Genomic DNA, 26629 nt, shown 5'->3' on the forward strand with positions numbered 1-26629 from the left:
TTTGTGGACAGGTTGTACATGTACGGCGGAAGGGCCTGACTTTATAGGAGGGCCTGTAAGCCATACTACAAAGGTCTGCAAAACCCATATCTGATATGGGCCGCTCAAGTTTTATGCATATTCCTCATGTAGTGGCACGGAAACATAACATTTGAATCACATCACATGAATTGGTGATGAAATATTATTTTATTTGTAAAAATGTAAAATAGTGAAGATATTAACATAGCCAAACCACTGAATGAATGGATATCGATGAGCGAGCCACTAGCCATATTTGGGCAAAGTGTGATGGGGCGTGATGCAGAAAATTATTGCCGGGTTCGAATCGATGCACATGCTTTCCATTTTAATTGCATTGGAATTGATACCGGGTATATGATAATAGTCATTATAGCATTGACTTGTAGGAAGTCTGGTGTTGAAAAAAAAAATTGTCATTAAATTGGTAGGTTTTTTTTAGACAATTACAAATATATTTTATAGTATAAGTTTTCTATAACATAAGATGACATGAGTCATTAGAATACCATCTACATGTAACTTGTAATTTGATGTGTTCTCTGTGTTATTCATTGAAAGACAGACAGACAGACAGACAGACAGATTGATACAGAATAGCGATGGTGACTTTCTAACACGAAGTGGTCTTAACATTCATTTGTCTTAAAAGCGTTTTATTACATGTATACAATGGGAAAACCTATGGTGTTGTGTCAGAGTGTAGACCCTCCACCAACATGGAGGGTCTATGGTCAGATTTACATGTATGTAATGAGAGCTCACGAAGAACAAACAGCAGTAAACATAAGAGTCAAAAAGAAATCACAAAGTGTACACTACATCGGATTTTAATCAGATAGAGTACTACCCAACCTGTCCAGTGCTTGCTATAATGTACAATGTCAAGAAGTTTGGTTTTATGAATACATTTGTAGAATCTTGACTCTTGCCAGCTATAATAAACCCCAATAGTGACGACAGTTTATCAAAGAGTTATTGTACAATATGTCATCATTACATGTATTCAACAGTAGTAAAATAAATATCTCGTAAATCTTCAATAATCCTTTGATATTTTTTTTTAGACTGATGAATAATTTATGCCAGCAAGTGCTATCTCCTATATAAATATTAGCATCTTGGTGGAGGATATTTGTATTGCCAAGTATGTTTCATATTACATAAGTGGGATAAACATATTTTGTCATCCATGAATACAATATGTTGGAATGCAATATTCGAACACAGTCTTTATAGATACTATAATAGAATTTTGAAATCACACCACTTTGGAAAGTTTTGAACATATATTAATATTTAGCTAATTTTGTATGATTTATTGCTTGTATTTACAGAGCAGAGAAGACTGAGGTTCTCAGTGATGAGTTATTGCAGGTTAGTACACATGTTACAATGTATGGTACACTATTTGTATGAAAAATTGTGAAGGTTAGATGGGCATATCTTTAACAAATTCTTTACAATACAGAAATTGCTATGATGAAATTGAATGCTGTCTTTGTAATAATCATGAATATACCATGAATATCATTTCATGATATCCAATATACTTATGATATTATAAAAACTATGACAGCTCTTGCAATCATTTTGTATTTTTACTGCAACCAATCATTTAATGTTATATATGATGTACTGCCTTCTGAAAATGATATGAAGTGACATGTATGATATCAGTGTGCCCTCTGATCATAGCCAGATTTTGTTGTGAGTCAAAATGATAAAAACTGGCATTTCTTGTGTGTCACCACATAGTAAGAAACAGGGAACACCAAATTTGGTGTGTCACTAGAAATTATTTGTCAGTTGCACGTCAAATTGACTCAGAAGGCACACTGCATGATATGATGTGAATATTCTTATCCTTTCATTTTTATTTTGATGTTACATCTTGATGGTAAGTTTAGAGAATAATGTGTGTGTGTGTGTGCTTTAAAATCAGTGCTCCCTGAAAAATGATTGAATATATGTAATATTTTGAAGAACAATTTGCCATTTTGAAGTTCTATTTATCATTTAAAGAAATACTTTTCAGCCAATTTATTTGTTTTACACAAGACTCTTGGCAGCCACAATCTGGTGATTTAGTATGCTGCCAGTCTGTGTTGACTGTTTGAAGGGGTCCATATTTATTGATATATACCATTCTTATTTGTTTTGTAGTGTGAAAAGAAAGTAGAAACCCTAAAACATGCATCACACAATACTACCAAGAAACTCGGAGCCTGTCTCCAAAGTCCAGGCTATGAATATGACAAACGTCTGGTAAGTTCATCCTACATCAAAATATACATGTCATCTTGACAAGGAGAGGGTTGAACACCCATAAAATAATGACGGGAAATTTGTACAACAAAGATTCATAGTGTTGTGTTGATTATTTACATTGTATCTATGCTTTTCTGGAGGTCATAAAGCTAATCTGTAATGGCATAGGGAGAACCCTGAAGGAAAACAAAACATTAGAATTCACAGTATTTCGCAAAGGAAAACTCCATTCCAGCATCTTTGGAAATCAACACATACCGGGTATTATTATGGTTTAGAAAATAAACGATAACAGTAATTATGATAATCAAATGTTTTCATATGCATATATTAATGTAAAGACTCTATCAACATAAACTGAATTTTAAAAATGTTGAAAAATCTGTTTCCTTGCCTATAAATAAGAAGTGTAGCAGCTTGATTATGATCTTACAAAACTATGACATAAAGAAAAAAAAAATTGTCTCCAAAAGATCTATCTGTGAATAAGAGTCCTTCAAGTATATCATGATACCTTTGTGTATGCATATAGATAATTAAAATCAGAGGGACAGGAAAGTACAACAAAAAAATGAAGATTTTTCATTTATGTATGTTTAGTTTTCATACGTAAAAGGATGTACTTTACAGCAAAGTTTCACTTAAATACAATGGATGTATGATATCATTTGTATTGCTGCTTTCAGTCAAATCCTTTCCAGTCTACATGTAGTCCCTCGATGTACTATGATCATCTTGATCATCTCCACCGTATAGTCAAATTGATTTCTTTAGCATGATTGATATTCTGTTCTTACCACCAACAACAGCATTAGTTTATGCTTTTGGAGCATTGATATAAACATGATGATGTTATCGCATTCTCAAGTAACTTACTTTAAGACTGGATGTTGAGTTTGTAGTAAACAGAACAAAGTAACCAATTTATATAATACAACTGCCTGTCAGTGTGTGATGGATTACTACTAACATGCACTGTCCACCCTTTCCCCAGCAGGAGATTTAGATAAAATTTGTCAGTTTCACTCTACACGTATGTGTGTGTGTGGGGGGGGGGGGGGAAAGAACAGACAGACAGACAGACAGACAGACAGAGAGGTTGTAGACAATGAATCTACATATATAGTAACTAGACTAAATGCATTCCTTAACTGAAAAAGTATTTGTTATTTTAGTACAAAAATACTCAAATCTTCTGAATTTCTTGTCTGATTTCCTAAGTTATAACTTTCTGAGATGCAGTTTAAAATTCATCCACAGCCACCCACACAGTCATTAACATGGTGTCTTTGTTAATCAATCACAAAATTCTAACCAATAAAGTTAGTGTTTATTGGGGCAGTTATGTAATGTCCAAATATTGCATATTTGTCAGCTCAGGATGCTACTTATACACAGTTTACATCACTGCAACAGTTGGGATTCACTGATTGGATGAACAACTTTTTGTGTTGATTGTGGGACTTTGACCAGACGTGGTTTAGAGACCATATTGGCATCTAGACTACTGACCTGTATACATACATGTATATGGCCAAGCACAGGCACTCAAATCAATGTGTATGATTTTTTTTTTAAATGTATAGTGAATAAGAGAAGGTACGAAGGTATTCAACATTTAAACTGCAGACCCTTATTAGCATACAGTTGTGGCTTCTGATTGGATGACAGCGCAGCCGGCTGTACGATTTGAAATCAAAATAGATTACCATTTTAAGCGCAAAGTATGCAGCGATGGCAACAACAAGTTATTATTTAGTACCTTTTACAAAATGTAGCTATTCATTAGCTAGAATCGTTACTTTATATAACATTTTTATGATGAAATGTCGTAATCCAGGACGTCCAGCCTTATGTTAATGAGGGTGCAATCGGGGACAGCAGTTCAAATGTTGAGTACCTTTGTACTCTTATTCACTATACATTTTTTCCCCCAAATCATACAGATTGATTCGAGTGCCTGTGTGGCCAAGCTAATGAATGAAGTGAAACAGAGAAAGAGCAAGATATCAGTTTCACATCAGGGGGCAATTATACAATTTCCTGGTTAGTCATTGATAGGTCAACAGTACATTTGTGGAATGTTTATATACAGAACTGGCAAGCACCAAGGTTACGACCAAGCAAAGCTGAGTTTTGGAACAATTGTACAGTTTGCCAAAGGGTAGAACTTCATAAACATGGAAAAGGAAATCTGGTTTATAAAGGCCCTGTTAAGACTAGGATTAGAACTTAGGTGTGAAAAACAGTTGTCTGATAGTGTTATTGGAAAAAAAGTAGGTCCAGAAATCAAATGACTCTATCTATTATTAAACTATACTGCAAGAACCTGGGATTGAAACCCTGGCCATTGCATGTATGTTACAGCACTGGTTATCAGACACTAAACGTAAAATTTAGTGAGGTCGGAACTCCAGTTAACAAAAAATGGGAATGGAGGTAGATTTTGGCATGAATATGTTGATTCGATGCCTTCTAATATATAATAAATCAATGAAATACAAATTTATTTTGTTTGACTTTTATTGCAGAAAAAATTACCAGAAAGTACACTGGCATCAACAATGATGGAATCAAGTACAACTCTAGGCACCAATTCAGTTCTTGGGTAAGATATTATACAATTATGATATCAATTTACACTTGTACTTCCATCTTACATTAGCAGTGACTCTAGTAGATAAAAGTTATCAAAATATAGCTGTAGACATCAGACCATGGACAAACAGAACCTGTTACAAACCGCCAGCAAAGTAAACAACTAAATTGGATTAATAACACTTGACACAGCATGTTGGAAGTACAGAGACATTTCATCATTTGATAAGAACAGTTGTGTAACCACTTTACATAATAGTTCACTTCGCAAACAAATTTGAAGTTCCTTTGCCATTTCATTTACACATAAAGATGCCATAAAACTGTTGTTATCAACCCTTGAAATTAGACTCTCTTACAGCCCTCGGAGCTTCGCTTTACTAAAATTAAAGCTAAATGAATTATTTTGTATGTACCGATGCCAGCTAATTAACCGTACTCGAATATCCTTGTACTGTGCGCCCTCATCGACCATGATAGAGATAACCGTTCATTGACGTGTGACTGCGACGCTCCGTGTTATCGCTACGGAGCGTCGCAGTCACACGTCAACGAACATATATCTCTATGTGGTCGATGAGGGCGCACTGTACAAGGTTGTTCGAGTACGATGGAGTACGTTATGTAGATGGTATCGGTACATACAAAATAATTCATTTAGCGTCGATTTTAGTAAAGCGAAGTTCCGAGGACTGTGAGAGAGTCTACCCTTGAAATGTAATACAAGTCTCTGCTGTTCCAACCTGCCAAGTGTTATTAATCCAATTCATTTGTTTACTTTGCCTGTTTGTTTACTTTGCCAATATATATAAATCAAGTAGGTGTTTCATTTGAATTAGCCAAATTGGAATTTGTTATATCAAATATATAGCAAATACAATGAATAACACTGAAGCAAAGCACATTCTCTATGTGCTACACTATAATGCTATGTTTATAGCATTCATATCAAGTGTAAAAGTATACTGTTTCAATTGGTTTATTTACAAGCCTAGCATGTGGCCTTTCTAATGTTGTCAATTAGCAAATGAAACAGTATACTTTTACACTTGGTATGGATGCTATAAAAACGATTGTGGTACATACAGATAACACTTTACTTTGGTGTTATGGATTGATAATTATTCTTATATACTTGCATTTTCATATTGATCCAATTCACCATGTGTGATTCAATTTAATGAATTCTTTAGAAGCAATACATGTTAAATTGTATGTTATGTGCATCAAAGCTTATGGGACCTGTTGCTTTACAAGTCATTTTTGTATGAAATATCTACTGTTCTCTAGTATACATGTATGTATATGAAGTTGGACAATGGGCCCTGATGAAAATAACACCAGTTTAAGATATTTCTCGTTCCTAATTACTGGTGCATGATAATAGTTTGACCATGCAAAGATTGCCAAGTTGTCTCATAAAATAGATTTATTGCAGTGGAATGCATTCATCTTAGAAACATTCCTATTGTACATGTAACTTACATGTAATTGGTACACAGTAGTAAATCTTTAAAAATCAGGTGTGTGTCATACAGGTGATGTTCATTTAACAGTAGTGTATCCTCTAAAGCAAATTTGATGTGCCACAGACTCACAGCCTTTTCTTGTGACATGCCAACATTTGGTGTCCCTTATCTCTTACTCTGTGGTGATTCACAACCAATATGCTGTCTAAAACCCATACATGTATGATACCGTGGCACCCCAATATATATAGCAATTGCTTATGACACACCAAACTTTGGTGTTCCCCTATCTCTTACTATATGATGATTCATATCAATGCGTCCTCTAAAGCCAATGTTTATGTGCCACTGCAAATTCTTGTGGTGAACCAAACTTTGGTGTTCCCCTATCTCTTATGTGTGATGATTTACAACAAAACTAGTTTTCATCATTTTGACTCAACACAAAATTCTGACCTTCATTAGAAGGCTTACTTGTCAACAGTCTTTTCATGTACTAAAATTCCATAATTATTTGTAATACATATTTGTATTCAGTTGTGTTGCCACTGTGCTCATTCAGTCATTGCACTGTTTGGAGGAACATGTAGTCAAAACATAGGGAGAGAGAGAAATGTTACATTGGAGAGGTAGTGGAAATGTGTAGCTGATAGACAGAAGAAAAAAATTTTGGAAAATGAATTCGATTTTTCCCTAGGAAATGAAGTACAAAGAACATTTAATCTTCTCTGCGAAATAAAATACGTACTTTTGTTTGATTATACATTGTGTATTCTAGCCTAGAATAAAGATTATAGAGTTTTGATTTCGCAATCAAGTGGGGAAATAATGAATTCAAAAACCTATCCGCATGGATTCCAGGCTACATGTATTCATGTTTTGTCTATTTCACAGAACATGTGAATGAATGTACATACTTTATATTATTATTCTACTTAATAATCTCTTTTTTAAAGTGGCACAAGCCGAGTTTATTAAGTTTTTACTCAAGTGAAAATACTTACAAAAAACTTCGATTAAATTATTCTAGTATAATGTTAATGTCAATGCATGCCTTCTATGACATTATAGTTTAATCTTCTGGTATTGTCAGAACTGTTGATTGCATAGTAGAGAGTTCCTGTACATGTTTTGATACACATACTAAATTATGTCTTCGGATCATTCATAAGTTATATCCTAATACCAGGTTTGAGTTCAGTTAATTGCAAGTGATGGTTAAGTATACATTAGTAAGTAGAATACTGCAAGTGCCTTTGATATGCAGAAAAAGAATACATCCCCAAAAATATATAAACTTGGCTTGTGCACCTTAAATCTATATAGTTCCCCTAACTGAATCATCACAGATGAACTATTTTAGAAATGTGTTTTCACGAATTGGAAAATAAGGGAAGGTAGTAATTTGAGTCCTTTCTGTGAGATCATGTGTAGTGTGATAAGTATTTGCTGAAAATATCTTATTTCTAATCTGTGTAAAACTACCAGTTTAGAAGTTTTTGCAAACAGAAATATTTAATTTGATAGTTTTATTGATGTCTCAATTTACTGATTTTTTTTTTTATTAACCAAGATTCATTTTTAACACTAAAGCAATGCTTAGATGTTATTCCCCAATACTTTTTCTTCATTCTGCCAAGGAAAATACAAGTGACCTAAGGGGCCTTTGTCACTACTCCTCTAGTGACTTGTACTAGTAGTAGTGACAACCCTTAGGTCACGAGTATTTTCTGATAGAATGAAGAAAAACATTGGAGAATAACATAATTATACAAGTGTCAGTAATATCAAAGAAAAATCGGGGAAAGTAATCACATTTTGACTGATATTTTGAACACAGCAGAATGAGTGATGGAGACATGCATTGTCATGACATAGATGCACGTTGCTGTGACATAGAATGACCAGAGTATATATTCCATATTTTTTGTTCAACTTGGCTCATGCATGGTGTAATATACATGTACTGTGTAGATTATTGAAGTTGATATTTCTCCTTGTTCATCATGATAACCTTTTTTTTTATTTCATTTTTTCTCTTTACCAGGGCAATGTTAGCAACATGTGGTGAATGCCAGCAAAACCTGGCAAAAGAATTAGCACAATATGAAATTGATGTGGAAAGTAAAGTGTTACAACCTTTGAACACACTTGCTGAGGTAGGAATTGAGTCTAAGGACAGTGCTCAGTATTTTGATACAGAATCAGAACATGAATGTTCTTCATATTCTAAAAATGATCAAGACCAGTGCATAATTCATTTATGAATTTAAACAATGGAGGGGGGTTGGGGGGGGGGGGGGGGGGCAAGGCGAAAAAGGGCCTTAATGTTGTGATCCTAATTAAAAACACTTCCGAGTAAGATACTTAATAAATGGGTACATTATTAGATCAGGCAGGGGTAGCTATGATATTTACATTAAAATTGTGGACGCCTGCAATAAATGAGTACAAAGACAATTGTAAACGTCTGACCAGGTGTCATATTAAAGCATGCTTCAAAATGTAAAACTGTAATCATCATAATTTGTTTTATGTCTCCCCAGGTTGACATTCCAAATGTAGTTACACTTAAGAAAAGACTAAGCAAAGCAGTTTTAGATATGGACTCAGCTAGATCAAGGTAAGTCGTGTTTCATTATCACTGTGAAAATTAGACAGAAACAAAAAGATCTGTGTGTGTCCTAGGGGGCATCACTTAGTGTATATGCATTTATTTGTATAAATGTGGGTGGCACAACACAACAATATACATCTTGTATTCATTGATTTCATGTACTAAGTATTATGGTATTAGGGATTATTTTCATTATTTTGATTATTAGTAACCAATGTACATATCAACACACATGACAGCATGGTAGTCATTTAACCATACGTAATTTTTGTGACATCAGTGTTCAGCTGTTGTTAGTTTGTTGGTACTACTTTCCTATGTTTACATGCAGACAACTTGGCATTAGTCTTATTGCCTGTACTGTTGTGTATTTGCTTTACAGACACCAGTCTGCAGTCAGAGCTACCACAGCTGGTAGGGGAAATTTACAAGAACAAGTTGCCAAAATAGACCAACTCAAAGAAGATCTTGAAGACTCCTGCAATAAAATGGAATCAACAAGGGTAGAAATACAATTAATTGATATAAATAACAAGAGTGAATGTTTTTAGTATCAAATGAAAATTTTTTCTCAAAGTGAAAAAAGCGTTTGGGAAGTGATTCCCAAATTTTTGCTGATAGCTCATCACCATTGTATGGTGTCACGTGTACTAACTACAATAGGATGTTATCACATGTCTCATATCACATATCACATGTGTGATATGAAGAATGTGATATGAAGAATGTTAAGATCTTTGACAAAATAGACCCCTTATATAGGCAGAGGTTCAAGGAATCCATAAATATCCACCAGAGGAGGCCCAATCTCAATCGGAATGCTGGCACCAAAATACCAGCTTTATCACACCAGGTGATTGATTTCACTTGTCTCTTCTGAGAATGTGATAACAGCCCACTATAGTGCACCCCTGACAATGCTGACAAGATTTCAATGACAATTTGAGATTTGCTTCCAAAAAGTTTTTTGAATCTGTGAGTACCAAATTTTCATTTGATGATATAAATAAGTTGTTGTAAAAATATCAATCACAACTTTCTGTACATATTATTTGCCACTTCAGTAAGTACGTAATGGTTGTGAATGAAACAGGAAATACTGGCAGATAATGCCCCTCAAGTTGTTAATATTTCAATAACCCATTTGAAAACACATTTAAACTGTGATAACCCAGACATGCAGCTGTCACTGTAATATAAAAGTGGGTGTCACAGAAAACTATGAACAGCTTGTCTAGGTGCAGGTCAAAGATCAAAGTTCAAAAGGTCATTTACTGAGGAACTAACTGAACAATGAAGTCTAGTCAGGGAGGACTGTCAGCTCAGTGATAAAAACATGCTTGTTAAATATTCAAAAAACCTCAGTCAAAAAATCAAACTGTAGTGTAATACTGAAAAAATATTACTGCATACCTATATGCAAATGATATGCAAATGAGTGCATAATCCCACATGCAAATACCCTGAGTACCCCACACTGTCACCTGCACATCATGGGGTACCGTTCTGTCGTAGTATTACTTCACATAAAATGAGTAATACGATAAGGAAACCCAATCTCAGAGATACATGTACTATTTTTACATTGCACTGTAATTATATGTTGTCTGCTCTTTTTAATGAAAACACCCACATTGTCTCTGTTCATAATTTTGTCATTTTGAAAATTTGAAGCCATTTTATTGATCAAAGTTATTTTACTCATTTATAGAGATGTACAGAAATAAGCTTCAGAAACTTTATTTATACTATTTAATTTTGATCACGCGTGTGCTTCAGCATAATGAAGAAAAAGATCAACAAAATTCATCATAGCCAACATTGGAAATGTTACACTACATAGTGTATCTGTGATGTAACTTTCTCATTTGACAACTGTAATTTGCAGTAATGGAATAATAGCTCATTTACTGTACTGACTCAATAAGTACGACATAAATTGCAATGTTCAGGGATGGTATTACATCTAACACACTGTTTTGTTGCCTTTACAGGATGCCTATGTCACAGAAATGTTAGTCCTTCTTGCAAGAGAAGGAGAAATAGCTGAAAAATTTATTGAGGTAATTCCCATGTTTATCACAATCATACACATTTGTGAGAAAATGACTATTTTTCAATTTTCGTATAAACCCATGCCAGATATTAAAAGTCATATGGTGTTTAAGACAGACATTGATATTCATGGACATGTACCAATATGTTAATGATATGCAAAGTAATATGTAAATGAGACCGCCCCTCTATTTTTCAAATTTGTGGAAAACACAGTTTACTTTATTTGTAACCTAGTGCTATCCTGCATTGAATCTCACAATCTCTCTGTATGATGGTTTGATGCCATGTGGTACATGTACATCCAGACTAATGTATAGAATGATTTGACAGTTTGTAGAAGCTCAGGCAGAATACCACAAGAGGGCAGCAGATAGCTTAGATCTACTATTACCAGCGATGAAAGCATTGCTAGGAGAAAATCCACAACAACCCGTGTTTGGAACATCATTGGAAGACCACCTGAGGGTGTCAGAACGCGAAATAGCATTCCCACTAGAAGCGTGTTGTGAGGCTATACTACACATGGGTACTGATGAGGAAGGCTTGTTTAGGATAGCTGGAAGTTCATCAAAAGTTAAGAAGTTGAAGGTAAGACATTAGTACCTGTATTTTTTTCAGTCTGCTGTGTTGGTGTACAATGGTGGGAATTTATGGGAATCTTGGTTTAAAAGGCCAGGGTTTCAATCCCAGGTTCTCACATCAGTGTTACATGTATCTTATCAGGGGGGCCATAAGGATTTTATCACACGTCATAATTCTTCTGTTCTGATCCAATTTTGTCTACAGCTCTGCTAGACAATTCTTTTAACACATAAACTTCAATCTTAATCTGAACTAGGCCTTGAAGGTGGTGTTAAACAAACCAGCGAAAAGTTTAGACTCACGACACAAGTCATTCAAAAAGACATTTATTATTTCTATGTTGTTGAATAATGTTTCTCACTTTCTCTTTTTTTCACAAGGCTTCCTTTGATCTTGGTGTGCCTGATATGGCAGATTTTGTGGATCAAGGACAAGTCCATGCAATCACAGGTAATATGGTGTTAATGTAGATCATCAAATATACTTTAGTGAAGAAGTCATCGTCATCCCATGGCAAGTGGTCAGAAAGGCTAATGTAGCAGAGTGGCTCTAGTAAATGATAGGAATATTTGATATGCAGTGTGATGTGATGTGATGTGATGTGATAGAGAAATGCAACATAATGTGATGAAATGCAACTTACAGTGTTATTTGATGTTACATACACGATTGTAATGATGTAAAATGTTGTCTGGTATGTGAAAGGCGTGATGTTTCATAACCCATCACTGTTTACTGTAAACACATAAATTAACACTGTTAATTTGTCTTCCTTTCACTGTTGTGTAGGTGTTCTTAAGCAGTATCTTAGGGAGTTACCAGAACCACTACTAACCTTTGCCCTTTATGATGAGTTTGTCTCTGCAAATAGGTAAGTCATTGCCAATAGTATTATACTGTATGTCAACAATTGCATTTTGAGGTCAAAATTCATCATTATATGTAATATCAAATTGATTGATTTAGTCATGAACATGAAGGAAACATGATATAAATAAAATCCGAAGGGATATATGTGTGTGTGTGTGTGTGTGTGTGTGTGTGTGTGTGTGTGTGTGTGTGTGTGTGTGTGTGTGTGTGTGTGTGTGTGTGTGTGTGTGCGTGTGTGTGCGTACATGTGTGTGTGCATGTGTTCTTCTCTGCTTTCTGTAATGTAATCAAGCACCAGACCGTCGGTTTTTTTTTTGATGGTTGGAAGGATACATGACATTGTATAGTGTACTACTCTCAAGATATCACCATCCTAGTCTGATTAGATAATAATGTCATTCATATTGTGTGTTTTGCATATTAAAAAAAGAAATAGAAAAGGCAAATATCATATATTCAGAAATACAGTATTTACATTGCTGTTACTAGATATTTGTATCTGTTTGTAGAATCATGTTTATCTGTTTGTTTGTAGATTGTACCATTTGAAATATAAACCACAATAGAGCAATGCTTTACAGAGGAGGATGGAAATGAAGTCATTTTCATAATATATCACTTTACTAACAATTTGGTATTAATAATGTCTTTTCAGTATTCAAGATACAGATGCAAGGCTGCAGGCTTTATGGACAACAGTCAATAAACTTCCTAAACCAAATTTTGACAATCTTAGGTAAGTTACTACTACTGGTCAAATAATACATCAAATTCCGCATCCTGAACTTTCTGCCTTTTGTTTGAATAAACACAATGTTTTACACGGGAATGCTACTCCAGGAAATAGAGACATTTTCATAAACTATGTGTTCTGGAGAGTCATTTCATGATTTTACATCACCTACAATTACTTGCTATTTCAGAAAAACGTCAAGTTGATCTTGTGTCTTTGTAGGTATCTTTGCTATGGGCCATTGCATCATGGTAATGAGCAGAAATAATTATATTCAACAACTTGCACAATTAATGTTCATGAGAGATGTCTTACACTGAAGGATATAGTCACTCAGGACTCGTGAATATCCAGTGTACAACTTGAATATATTATTCCTGATGGTATACCCCATAAGTGAACAAAATCAACTGAAAATGTTTCTCTGAAATCGCAAGTGATTTTAGCTGATGTAACATCATGAAATGACTTTGCAGAATCCATAGTTTATGCAAATGTCTCTATTTCCTGGAGTGGCATTCCCCTTGACCACTAACACCGTACTATTCTATGGCAGGTTTCATATGAAATTTGACAGACACTGTACTATTCAATGTTGAGTCATATGAGAATTATTTTGTTAGATCTGTATGAACACTGACACTTTTCTGTTGCAGGTTTCTTATTAAATTTTTGCACAAACTTGCTGAATACAGTGACGTTACAAAGATGACATCTAGTAACTTAGCACTAGTTATTGCACCTAATATAATGTGGGCTAAAGAAGACACGTAAGTATATCAACATATTCATGACATTGATGTATAGCATATTACACCATGCACGAGCCAAGTTGAACAAAAAATATGGAATATATACTCTGGTCATTTCATGTCACAACAACCTGTGTCTATGTCACTGGTTCTGCTGTGTTTGAAATATGAGTCAAAACGTTCAAAATTACCATGATTATTTTCCCTAACTTTTTTTCATATTACTGGCAATGGTATAATTATATATTATTCTCCGATATTTTTCTTCATTCAGCCGGAAAATACTCGTAACCTAAGGGTTGTCGCTATACGTCTAGTGACGTGTAGTGACAAGGACCCCTTAGGTCACTCGTATTTTCCTTGGCTGAACAAACAAAAATGTTGGGGAATAACATCTGTTATTCACAGTACGTGGTATGCTAGTAATGGGTAACTCTATTACTCTATATTATCAAAAGGGACATAATGTTGTACTGTGATGCTTACTTTTGCAGCCAGGCTTCAAACCTCGTGACAGCTGAATGGACTTGGTTAAAATTACTGATTTAGAAGCAAATACCTGTAGTACATTAAAGTATATTCTTTTGGTGAAAATCAGTGATATAGCGATGAATTTAAAAACAAACTACTGTAGGGTAATTCTTTATTTAATACAAACAAACAAACTAACAAAGAAACAAAAACTTAACAAAAATAACACAAAATGTGATCAAAACAATGATTATGCAATGTAGTGTTGGACAGACAAGTTTTAAAAAAAAAATATTTCATTTAATAACTGAGTGTAGTGTTTGTCTCTCAAATTTCAATGACAGTGTGTAACTTTGTAAAAATTTGTATTTTGATAGGATATCTATGATGTCGACAGGCACAGCCACCACAATAGTTGATTCCCTTATACACCATGCTGCGTGGTTCTTTCCTGGTGGTAAGTTGTTTTACCTTGATGTCTTATTATAGCCAGTTTAGTGCTCTTTCGAGATACGTCGTCAGCTGGTCATACCTCCTAGCCCTCATATTCTTCACTTGTGTTTTGAAAATTTTCAAACAATCCACATAGCCATACCCAAAAAATCATCATCATGGTTATGCAGCACCCATAGGATTAAATTTACATAAAGTATATGTAAATGATATGTAAATTATCATATCACGTGGTGTAACGTGTGTATATTTACGTACTGATTCATTTGAATAATGACAGTCTGACTAGTTGTCATGGTTGAAGGGGGACTGCACACTGTCATCGACCAGGCTATTTGGTGAAAATTTTCAATTCGTCATTATCAGTTTTGACAATGTAATAATTACAAGTGGACAATGTGAGGGCAAGGAGGTATGACCAGCTAACCATGTATCTCGACAGCACAGGGAACTGTTTTATGCATGGGCTAGGGAGGTACGACCAGCTAATCATGTATCTCTATAGTGCTGTAAACAAGATAGGGCTAGAGAGGTACGACCAGCTAGTGATGTATCTCGACGGCGCAGTAAACAGGCAAGTCTTGACAACATAGTAAACAGGCTAGTCTTATTGTGACTTTAAGATATTTAGGAGAGAGGATAGAATTTTTATTGGCTTTTATTCTTTGTGAGTGGATAAACGAAAGTGTTTCAGAAAAATGTATTGAATATATGTGCTATGTGCCTATGCTTAGAGACTAGTATAGAGGGTTGTAAATAATCACAATGATGACTTAGAAGACAGAAAGGTTAACAAACATAAATAAAACAGAATGTAGTAGTTAACATATACCACTGATATCAATGTATAAGTTAGTCCCAAGGACCTACAGTTTACAAAACAAAATAGAATATAGCATTCAGATGTACCAATGACATCACATGTGAAATCTCAGCACCTCCTCTTACAGAACAAAAATTATTAAAATTCAAGAGGTAGTACTCAAATGTACGAGTGACATCAACAAGTGTATAGTCCAAGGAGGTACATTTTACAAAACAAAAATACCTAAAATTAGAATATAGTGTTCAAATATAGCCTTATACCAGTGACATCAAAATATGTATATAACAGTCCAAATGACCTACACTTACCAACCAAAAACTTACTAAAATTAGAATATAGTATTCAGATATACTGTCACTGATACCAGTGACATCACCATGTGTATATAACAGTCCAAGGACCTACACTTTACAAACTGAAACTTACTAAAATTAGAATATAGTATTCAGATATACTGTCACTGATACCAGTGACATCACAGCGTGTATATAACACTTTACAAACTGAAACTTACTAAAAATAGAGTACTGTATTCATATACACCAGCGACATCAACACATGCATAGTCCAAAGACCTACATTTTACAAAATTTACCAGTGACATCAGTGTGTAGTCTCAGCATCTCCTACATTTTACAAAACAAAAAATTATTAAATTCAATTGTCCCTGTGATATGAATACATTGTGTAGTCTAAAGACCACACTTTCCAAAATGAAACATACTAAACGGCCAGACATTAAAAACAATACCATGACTAATGATGCAAGAGAATACACACAGAGATATGTGTAAGTAGATATACCAGTAGTGTAGGGACAAATTTGGTACAGATATGCAGTCCATACATTCAAGTATTGTGAACAAACTGTATTTGACTATAAGCATTCTACAACTGGTAACAGTCAACTAAGTGCTTTCTCTGCTTGTCACAATCGTTTATAGCCATCCATATCAAGTATACAAGTAAACTGTTACATTTGCTTTAATTATCAGCCCAGTATATGGTGTCTCTTAATGTAATCAATCTGTAAACAATGTTACAAGTACAAAGCACAAGCTAGGCATAAAAAGACTACTAGAGAGTAAACGTAAATGTCACAAGATGTCTTGGTCTCACTAAGAGCAATAGATACTCACAGTTGTGGCACTTTCATTACACTGTAATCAGTTTGCTGTTTGTTAGCTATATGTTATTATTAGATTTATAGAATTATGATCAGTCAAAAACTTGACTTCATGGACTTGACTGTTTTATTTATTGCATTTCTTGACCATTCAGAGATAGACTTTGGTCAGAATATGCCAGCTGTACAGAATCGACTGAATGCCAATGAATCGCAACAGGAGACTGTCCAGCCAGGTCAGGTAACAACAGTACAACATGTCAAGAAAACACCTTCACAGGAAAACCTTCAGTTAACAGACAGGTCACCTGACAAACAAGAAAGGTACTGTGGCATTTAGGAATGTTTTGTTTTTGTTTGGGTGTAATACAGACACAGACACAGACAAACACAAACACAGACACAGACAAACACACACACACACACACACACACAGACACACACCCATACACACAGACACACACTCACACACACAGATACATACACATGCACACAGACACACACACACACATATCATAAGTTGGGAAATTTCATTAGGTTTTAGTCGAAACTGTGAAATAAATGTGTTATTAAAGATTATTTTTGTTGATGGGACATGAGCCAACTTGAGGCAATTCTGCTGTTAAATATGCATAGAAAATCCAACTAGTATCATGTATTTGGCATATCAATACTTGAAATGAGTAAGAAATCTTAGTGGAGTGTTGACAAGATTTTCACATATGTAGTTATTAAAGACAGTTAAACATAATTCAGTAATTACAATAGAAAGTATAGATCAAAGAAAAATAACACAGAATCACATGTTCAGATCTGGACCTTATATATTTAATATCAAATTAAATGACCTATCAGTTTGAGCCTTTGCCTATTAACAAAATGAAATATCTTATTTGCTTTCATTATGCCAAAAATTTGAGGATTACAGTGGCTGTAGGCTAACAGAAGTAGTCAGTATTACATGTGGACCACCCCTGATATTACCAGCAAAGATAGAGTTTGATGAGAAGTCAGATCACATATGTCATGTACATGACAGTTTATTGGCTAATAGGTTCTGGTTTCCATTGATTGTAAAACAACATTTGCAGCATTCCTCTTATCATTTGCTATGGACTTACCCTTAGCTATACTTCATAGCACAAAATTGTTTGCTGTTTTTCGTCTCGCGGCAGATCTCACGAGATCCTGCATGAGTAATTGGATCCAGAGCAACCGTGTGAGGGTGGTCAAGCTGAAAGTCTCAAACACTTAGCAACACTATTGTTCTCAACATCATCGCACATGGCCACATGACGAAAGCTTGACCACTATCACATGTTTGACAACCGTTGTTGCTAGGCATATTTGCATATCTCACGAGATCTGCAACGAGACGTAAAATCCCTTATTTCTGTGGCTTGTTTCTTAATTTATGTTAGGCCAAGATCTGTTTATATTTTACCTGTCTCAAAAAACAAAAAGGTCACACATGAATCTGACAGCAGTACTTCATTGATTGTTTGAGTTGAAATAGGCCCAACACAGAGTAAAACAGGCTCACATTTATACATTGAAAAATGAGCACGTACAGTGTCTTAGCATGACACAGAATTAATATTTCTATGGTTTGATAGTTGTGTGTTTGGTATTGTGTTAAAATGTAACATTCAATTACATTTGTACTAATATTGTTTTGAGAAGTTTCTGTGTTTATATAGAGAGTAAAACTTGCATTGATATACATCGAGGTACATCTCAAATCACTTCATCATGTGATCAGAAATACATTACCGCTATGTGATCAGATAATATACACTCCCACTATGTGTTCAACTGAAACGCTACATGTAGGTGTCATGAAAACTGCTAAGTTTTAAAGTCATAGCTGACAAGCATAGGTATCGTTCGTGCACAAAATAACATTGCTTTTTGTAAGTTGATGTCAGTTGCAAAGTATTGCAAACACTTTCAGTGTCAACACAGAACATATGGGACATTTTATCATATATATGGTTAGCACTATACTCATATGCAACATTGCCTTAAAATGTTTCCATGGAAACCCTGCCCCAACTGTCCTGTTAAACAACAGAAATATGGAGTTTCATTTTATGGCATCAGTCACTCAATATACAACATGTGGTTTGAATTGCTATTACTGAGACTAATAATTGCAGAGAGAAATTGTCATGGTTTGACTATGTCATTCTCTTGAGTGAGTATGTTGAACCAGATAGCCAAGTCTCTGGGCTAAGAGAAACTCTAAAAACAAACAAAACTGTTAAGAAATACATGAGTCCTTATGCAAAGTGAGTGAGTGAGTGAGTGAGTGAGTGAGTGAGTAAGTGAGTGAGTGTGTATGTACTCATGTGAGCATGTGGGCGAGCGTGAGTGAGTGAATGAGTGAATGAGAGTGAGTGAGTGATGTATGTTTATTTAGTGAATCTTGCAAACACATTACATGTGCTCTACCCTTTAATCGTGTTTAAATTTTGCATCCAAGGGCTCATCAATTCATAAGTATGGGGGGGGGGGGGGGGGGGGGGCAAGACATCTATGGAAAGAGTTGTGCAAAGTTGTAACTACCATCGCCATAGATGTGCGTTGTCAGTGCTGTTTGATAGTCAAGAAATGTCCATAATCACTGACAGTGTATGCGTACAAGTTCTTAAACAAAGTTGACCTGATGTGTAAAGTGTTGAACTTGATCCCTGTCATGTCATTTTGACCCCTGAATAACAGTGTAAAGCATCAAATGTATATCTATTACGTACCATTGCAAAATTCACAGAATGGTCTTTTAGGGGCAGTGTCGACCAAAATATGTAATAATTGTCAGTTTTTAATGTCTTTTAGAACTAAGAAATGAAAAAGGTGTGACTGTATGTTAAATTTTAGTGCTAGGCATAGGTTTGGGTTTTTTTCATTTCAGTGACTTGCAATATTATATTGAATATAATTTAGAGGAATCAAAATCACACTGCCTAGCCAAAGACAGATTGATTGGGTCAGATTGACAGGTTGGGTCTCCCCAGGGATAGTGACTTGCCATGAAATGAAAATTTCAAACACCTACATAAATTTCACTGTACTTATTTCCAATATACGTATACCACTCATAAAGCAGGGAACATGAAGTGCTTTCGCAGACAAGTGTGTGTTTTACTTTTCTTTGCCAAGTTTCATTTCACCTCCTAATTGCTTCTATCATGTCTAATAGTCCTCATTCATGTCTGCAGACTCTATGCTTGTTTGTCTACACAAATCATAAAAAAAAAAAAAAATTAGAAATATGAATTAATGGCATTTTAGATGTCAACTCTGTGTTATTGCTAATTATTCCATATTCCAGTTAGCTGTCAGTTTTGAAAGAAGTAACGTGAGGACACCATGGCTTATGTAAGGGCACCCTGTATTAGGGTACATCCTGGTAACACATAATTTGTCATGGACACCAATTGCATGAACCTATTAACGAAATATGAGTTCCTTACATCATTGAAAATATAAGGGAGATACTAATTTAGAAGGCAGAGAATGATATCAAGTTGTACCATAAAACCCTAGCAAAGGTCAATTTTCAACTATCAGTGCACTGCAAACAATTCTGGCACTCATTTCCCAATTACCCCCCCTAGTGGCTAAACTATGCAATCTTTTGTTTTTCTGATAACTGGAATGTGGTGTAATTGCCTTTGTCTTGTCAAATGCCCTCCCATCATATTTGTTTAAAATCACTGGCACTCACAAGGCTGAAATCAAAAAAGAGTAAGTTTAAAGCCACTTTCATCTATTTGTGTGACCTAAAAACTGTGTGTTATCTCTCACTGACTTGTAGCCAACAACACCTAGCCACGCCACCAGGGAATGTCTCTCCTCAACAAACACCGGTCGTAGTAGGTAGCCATCCTCGGAAACCCCCTCCACCGGTGCCTACTAACAAGCCACCACCTAAACCAGCACCCCGTCCTAGAACTTCTATAAAACTACACGCTCCTCATAAACCTACAACTGATCATTGATAGTAGGTATTTGCATGGTTGATTTTTATGTGTTTCGTACACGTTTTCTCTCTTGCTTCAGCACTATAAATTAGACTGTCTTCAACTTAGCCAACTAAATTAATGTTCTAACGACACAAGTAAGCACTTGTCTGTGATGAAAGACTTCTACGTTCCATCAAAATGTTTTTTTTTCTGACTAAGTTAGCACCAAAGCACCCAAAGTCAGCATCAGTGGTAACGGTTAATCAAGGCAGGAATCAAATCAATTTAGTTTGTAAACCATGAACAATAATATTACGCTGGTTGTTGAACCTTCGGTTTTCTAATCTAAGATAGACACAAACTAAAACTATTGTCACAACTAATTGATACAACAGTGATAAGATATTGAATGGACATTGGTTTAATTTAATTGTCTCTTAACACTAGACTAAGTTTATTTACAGTTTTTGCTGTTTTTGGGACTTCTAATGTTTACGCTGTGTTGATCATAGGATGATTACAATTGCGCAACAGAGGAACCTCTATCACCCCACTTGTGTAATCTACAACATTGAAGAACAATAGATTTAGTTTGCATCTATCTTAGTAAACCGAAGGTTGGGTTACCAGTGTCATACTAATCATATGTACTAATATTAGCGTAGATTATTTGATAATTATGGGTGTAATCATGGTGTTGGGGCTGATAAATTTTTTGTTTTTACAAAGAACAAGCTTAATGCTTAGCCATATAATGCACTGTTTAGATCTGATGTGCTTCATACATTGTCTGTATGTCCCCAACTTAATTATCTGTCATATTTCTCAACAGTATTCGGCTTAGCCTTAGTCCTGATATTGACATCAATAGACGAAAGAGCAAGAAAAAACAAGCACCTCCTGTACCAGCCAATCGGCCAACAGCCCCAAACAGACCTCCTCCCCCAGCAGCCAAACAGGATGGTCCTTGTCACCCCAAGGATGCCCCTCCCCCACCTCCTGTTATCAAACTAGATGATGCACAGCAAAATGAGGATGTGGAAGATGTCGATAAGACACACAAGAGAACAGGTTCTGCACCCATTGCCATTCCAGAAGACACCACACTTCCAATGTCACCGAAACCAGAGGCTGAAGACCCAGCGTTGAGAGCTAAGAGTCTACCCAGCAGAGCTAAACCAACATCTGCACCACCACCCCCACCTGCTCCAGCCAAAACAGAAAGAAAAAACAGTGACACAGATGACACAGCTTTCTAAATATCAATATTATTGTAAGTTGCCAAATAAATTAGAGAATTATAACTTGAACGCAAGGAATTTACAAATTTTTTGAATAGTTTTATAAACTGTTAGAGGTAAGCTTTGTATAATATTTCACAATGTAGAAGCAGTGCAAGTTGAATATATATTTGAATGATGTCATAGCTTCAGACATAACACATTGTCTTAAACCACATCCACTTTTACGGCACACCCATCAAGAGGTGTTATTTCGCAGTGTCGCAGAAGAAATAACAGCTCTGGTTTGCGAGAATGACATAATATAACCATTTAGGATATTTCGATATGCTATTCAAGAACTGCGAGTCAAGATCAATGGCAATTTCAGTTTATCAACTGTACTTTCTGAAATTCAGTGAGTGAAGAAGAAATGAACTTAATTTGAGATACAGAACAAAATGGCAGGTTACATTTCAAAAAGTCCAGAATATTATATAATTCTATAAAACATGGAGTTCAGGGAAAGAAGTAATTTTCGTGTATAAACTGCTCTTTTGTTGCAATTACAAAATTACACCTCAATTTGTAAAAAAAGTTTACAAGAAAAACGTTTAATTGCATACATACCGAATATTGTGCCACCATTTTTTAATTCTTTGAAGTCGGTTATTTTGTATTGTTGAAAGGATACATAATATATTTTAGTATCATACATATTGGTATTACTTATTACAAAATTCAAAATTTAGTTTCTTAAAATAAGGGTATCCCTACATTTGTGAAACATAGGGTGAGTTCGGGATAATGATTTGTGGTCTGTTAGCTAGAATGTCGCCTGCGCTGAACAGCACTAGTTCTTGTAGTAGACGAGGGCTAGCGCAGTCATAGTGCCAGCAATGTGAACATTCCAGATATCTGATCGCAAATCGTTTTTATCCCGACTACATAAAAATGATTTGCATTCCATTAGCTAGAATTTCGCCGGCACAGAACAACACAAGTTCTCATACATTAGTAGACGATAGCTAGCGCAGTCATAGCGCCAGTGATGTGAACATTCAAGCTAACCGATCACAAACCGTTTTTATCCTGACTACACCCTTCGTGATGGCCTGTAATATTAGTACAGCCACCATTGACTGTATTTTACAATCGTATCCCAGGTATATCTGAAACAATACAATGTCGAAGTGTGCATACATTTGAATAAATTATCAACTTGCCCTACTTCTGCCAGTCGGTTGCTATGCTTATATCAGCAATACAATATTAGTAAATATGTAATATAGGAATTGAATATTTCATCTGTAGAGACTAATTGACTAAAATGATTGACATATTATTGTAATAAACAGAATATTTACTCAGTAAGATTTCATCTTGATTTGTTGAAATTTAACGACAGGGGTCAAATAGATGAGGATGGCATACATACATTTATTTGGGTTTTTGTTGACGGTTTGTTTTTTTAGAATTGAACTCATACGGCATTCAGTATTCATTGAGGTGTTGAAGTATTTCAACAAACTGGTTGCATTTTGTAACACTTAATTATCATATTAGTCTGTAAGATACGATGTGTCATCCCTGTCGGCCAGCAATCAGTGATTTGAGAAGCCTGATTCAAACTGAACAACATGACGTATGACTGGTAATCAAGCTTCGGTTTACTAAGATAGGCACAAACTAAAGCTATCGTTCCTCAATGTGGTAGATTACACAAGTGGGTGATAGTGGTTCCTCTGGTGTGTGATTCTAATCACCCTGTGATCAAGATAGTGTAAACATTGGAAGTCCCAAAACACTACACTACAAGTTCCTGCATAAACCCTACATGAGTAGGCTCTGTGGTTCATGGAACTCTTGTCAATAAAACTCAGCTGACGCCTCCCGTCTGAGACTATAATTAAACCAATGTCCATTCAATAGCTCACATGTATCATTGTTGTGTCAACATGTTGGGACAATAGTTTTTCGTTTGTGTCTATCTTAGTAAACTGAAGGATCAATTAACAGTCTGAGAGTAATATCTTAGGGTCTACATTATAAATAAAATACATGTTGTTTTATTTTTCTGTATATAGGGATATCGGTGTTCACCTTTATTTTGAGGGATTTAATATCAACTGGAGTGATGTTTAGTAAAAACTGATTGTATAAAAAATAAAAAATGAAATGAATTAAATAAAAGTGAGGCAAAAATACTCAATATACTGTATGATATTATTCAAGAATTACATAATTATGAGTCACAGAAGATCAATTTTGTGTTAGTCAGGAAACATGATTTTATGATTTTAAAAATTTTAATGTCATGATTTGAAATATGACGAAGATAATGCCATGTTCATCTATTTCACTTGATAAATTAGCCTATAGACTTGTCTACGTTGTATAGCTTGTAGCCTTAAGATCCGTCGTTGTTGCCACTTACGTAATATAGGGTAGCAAGTGGTTACATAAGTAGACTGACCAATGATGGGATCTTTCAGACTGAAGAAGCTCGCTACACTTAGCAACGGCAAAGCACAGAAATTTGTTTTGAATTTGAATTACCACCAATGGGTTTGCTGAATCTAAGTGGATTTTGTATGTAAACCTATGATGTAATCACAGCCATATAATGTAAACCTATGGTGTCATCATGACTATATATGTAAAACTATGATGTAACCTAAGTCAACATATGATCCACTTACGACAGCTGAATGGAGTTCTGTGCTTGCAAGGGCACTAGCCTTGCCTTGGTGTAGTGAGCTTCTTGAAATCATACACCAAGACAAGTCTTTGCTTGGTGTAAAGAGCTTCTTGAGATCATACACCAAAACAAGTCTATACTAAGTGTAGAGAGCTTCTTGAGATAGTAACACCAAGACAAGTCTCTTGGTGTAGAGAGCTTCTTGAGGTAGTAACACCAAGACAAGTCTCTTGGTGTAGAGAGCTTCTTGAGATAGTAACACCAAGACAAGTCTCTGGGTGTGGAGAGCTTCTTGAGATAGTAACACCAAGACAAGTCTCTGGGTGTAGAGAGCTTCTTGAGATAGTAACACCAAGACAAGTCTCTGGGTGTAGAGAGCTTCTTGAGATAGTAACACCAAGACAAGTCTCTGGTGTAGAGAGCTTCTTGAGATAGTAACACCAAGACAAGTCTCCTGGCTTTGTGTAGAGAGCTTCTTGAGATAGTAACACCAAGACAAGTCTCTGGTGTAGAGAGCTTCTTGAGATAGTAACACCAAGACAAGTCTATACTAAAGTGTAGAGAGCTTCTTGCGATAGTAACACCAAGACAAGTCTCCTGGCTTTGTGTAGAGAGCTTCTTGAGATAGTAACACCAAGACAAGTCTCTGGTGTAGAGAGCTTCTTGAGATAGTAACACCAAGACAAGTCTCTGGTGTAGAGAGCTTCTTGAGATAGTAGACAAGTCTCTGGGCAACTTATAAATCACCTTAAAGCTAATAGTTACATAGCAAAGTATCATATCAGTACTAATGAAAGTGTTTCAAACTTTCTAGACAATAAACTTTACTTACAATGACCTAGAGAACTAACAGGGCTGCAGGGAATGGCGATCAAACTGAGACAGGAGTTTGTTTGAGATAGTAGATTTTATTAATGATAGAAATACTTGTAGGCTTTATCATTAATGATTGTCTTATTTTTGTGCAAATGTCAAAGTAGAATAGTAGTTGGTGAACTGACTTTAATATCGGATTATACAGGACACTTACAAATAATTGGATGAAAAGACGGTTTGATCTAACCCAAGTAACATTGATCACAATTTGAAATATCAATTATTTTGAATAGTAGACTAGATGAATGCTGCTTGAGGTGAGAAACTCGGCAGCTGTTTTTGTACACAATTATTAAATACAGACACACTTGTACACTTGTGTACTTGGCAGTCAGTGATTGCACATCCCGCCCTACAGTTACAAGAAAAATTTTGATGCACAGCAAATATTTTAATGAAATATAAATATTGTCACCTTGTAGTTTGTGATCAATGGTATTTACATTTTTGTGTCATCGATTGTGATCATCGTTGTTAGCTTTATGTTATGACATCATTTGTGATCAAAGTTATTTGCATATTGATGACATCATTTGTGATCAAAGGTATTTGCATATTGATGACATCATTTGTGATCAATTTCATTTGCATATTGATGGCATCATTTGTGATCAATTATTTGCATATTGATGACATTCGTGATCAAAGTTATTTGCATATTGATGACATATTTGTGAACAATTTCATTTGCATATTGATGACATCATTTGTGATCAGTTTTGTTTACATATTTGACATCATTTGTGATCAGTTTCATTTGCATATTGATGACATCATTTGTGATCAGTTTCATTTGCATATTGATGACATCATTTGTAATCGGTTTTGTTTATATATTGATGACATCATTTGTGATCAGTTTCATTTGCATATTGATGACATCATTTGTGATCAAATAAATAATGATGACATCATTTGTGCCCAATTTCATGTGCATATGTTGTGGCATCATTTGTGATCAATTTCATTTTCATATTGTGACACCATTTGTGATCAACGTTATTTGCATATTTTATG

At 35.1% G+C, this 26629-nt stretch overlaps 1 protein-coding gene across 3 annotated transcripts in view; it reads left to right on the forward strand.

Annotated features, from left to right (window-relative positions):
- The window catches only part of LOC144435002 (rho GTPase-activating protein 44-like), a 28141-nt gene extending 2017 nt beyond the window's left edge, over window positions 1–26124 (forward strand). Inside the window, exons 2-17 of one of the 3 annotated variants that reach the window (XR_013480871.1) lie at window positions 1359–1398; window positions 2188–2289; window positions 4824–4900; window positions 8407–8518; window positions 8906–8982; window positions 9359–9479; window positions 10971–11039; window positions 11365–11622; window positions 11997–12066; window positions 12406–12487; window positions 13142–13222; window positions 13876–13989; window positions 14820–14899; window positions 17003–17171; window positions 21648–24943; window positions 25168–26124. Coding sequence is in view for 2 of the 3 variants with exons in the window: in XM_078123535.1 (XP_077979661.1) it covers window positions 1359–1398; window positions 2188–2289; window positions 4824–4900; window positions 8407–8518; window positions 8906–8982; window positions 9359–9479; window positions 10971–11039; window positions 11365–11622; window positions 11997–12066; window positions 12406–12487; window positions 13142–13222; window positions 13876–13989; window positions 14820–14899; window positions 17003–17171; window positions 21648–22074 (1879 nt within the window). In the remaining variant the exon portion in view is untranslated. Of the gene's footprint in view, window positions 1–1358; window positions 1399–2187; window positions 2290–4823; window positions 4901–8406; window positions 8519–8905; window positions 8983–9358; window positions 9480–10970; window positions 11040–11364; window positions 11623–11996; window positions 12067–12405; window positions 12488–13141; window positions 13223–13875; window positions 13990–14819; window positions 14900–17002; window positions 17172–20667; window positions 20854–21647 lie in introns of all 3 variants that reach the window. The other 2 variants (XM_078123536.1, XM_078123535.1) reach the window with 2 other exon arrangements.
- The last annotated feature ends 505 nt before the right edge of the window (window positions 26125–26629 follow it).

This window comes from Glandiceps talaboti, chromosome 5, assembly GCF_964340395.1.
Source record: "Glandiceps talaboti chromosome 5, keGlaTala1.1, whole genome shotgun sequence".
NCBI classification, from domain to species: domain Eukaryota; kingdom Metazoa; phylum Hemichordata; class Enteropneusta; family Spengelidae; genus Glandiceps; species Glandiceps talaboti.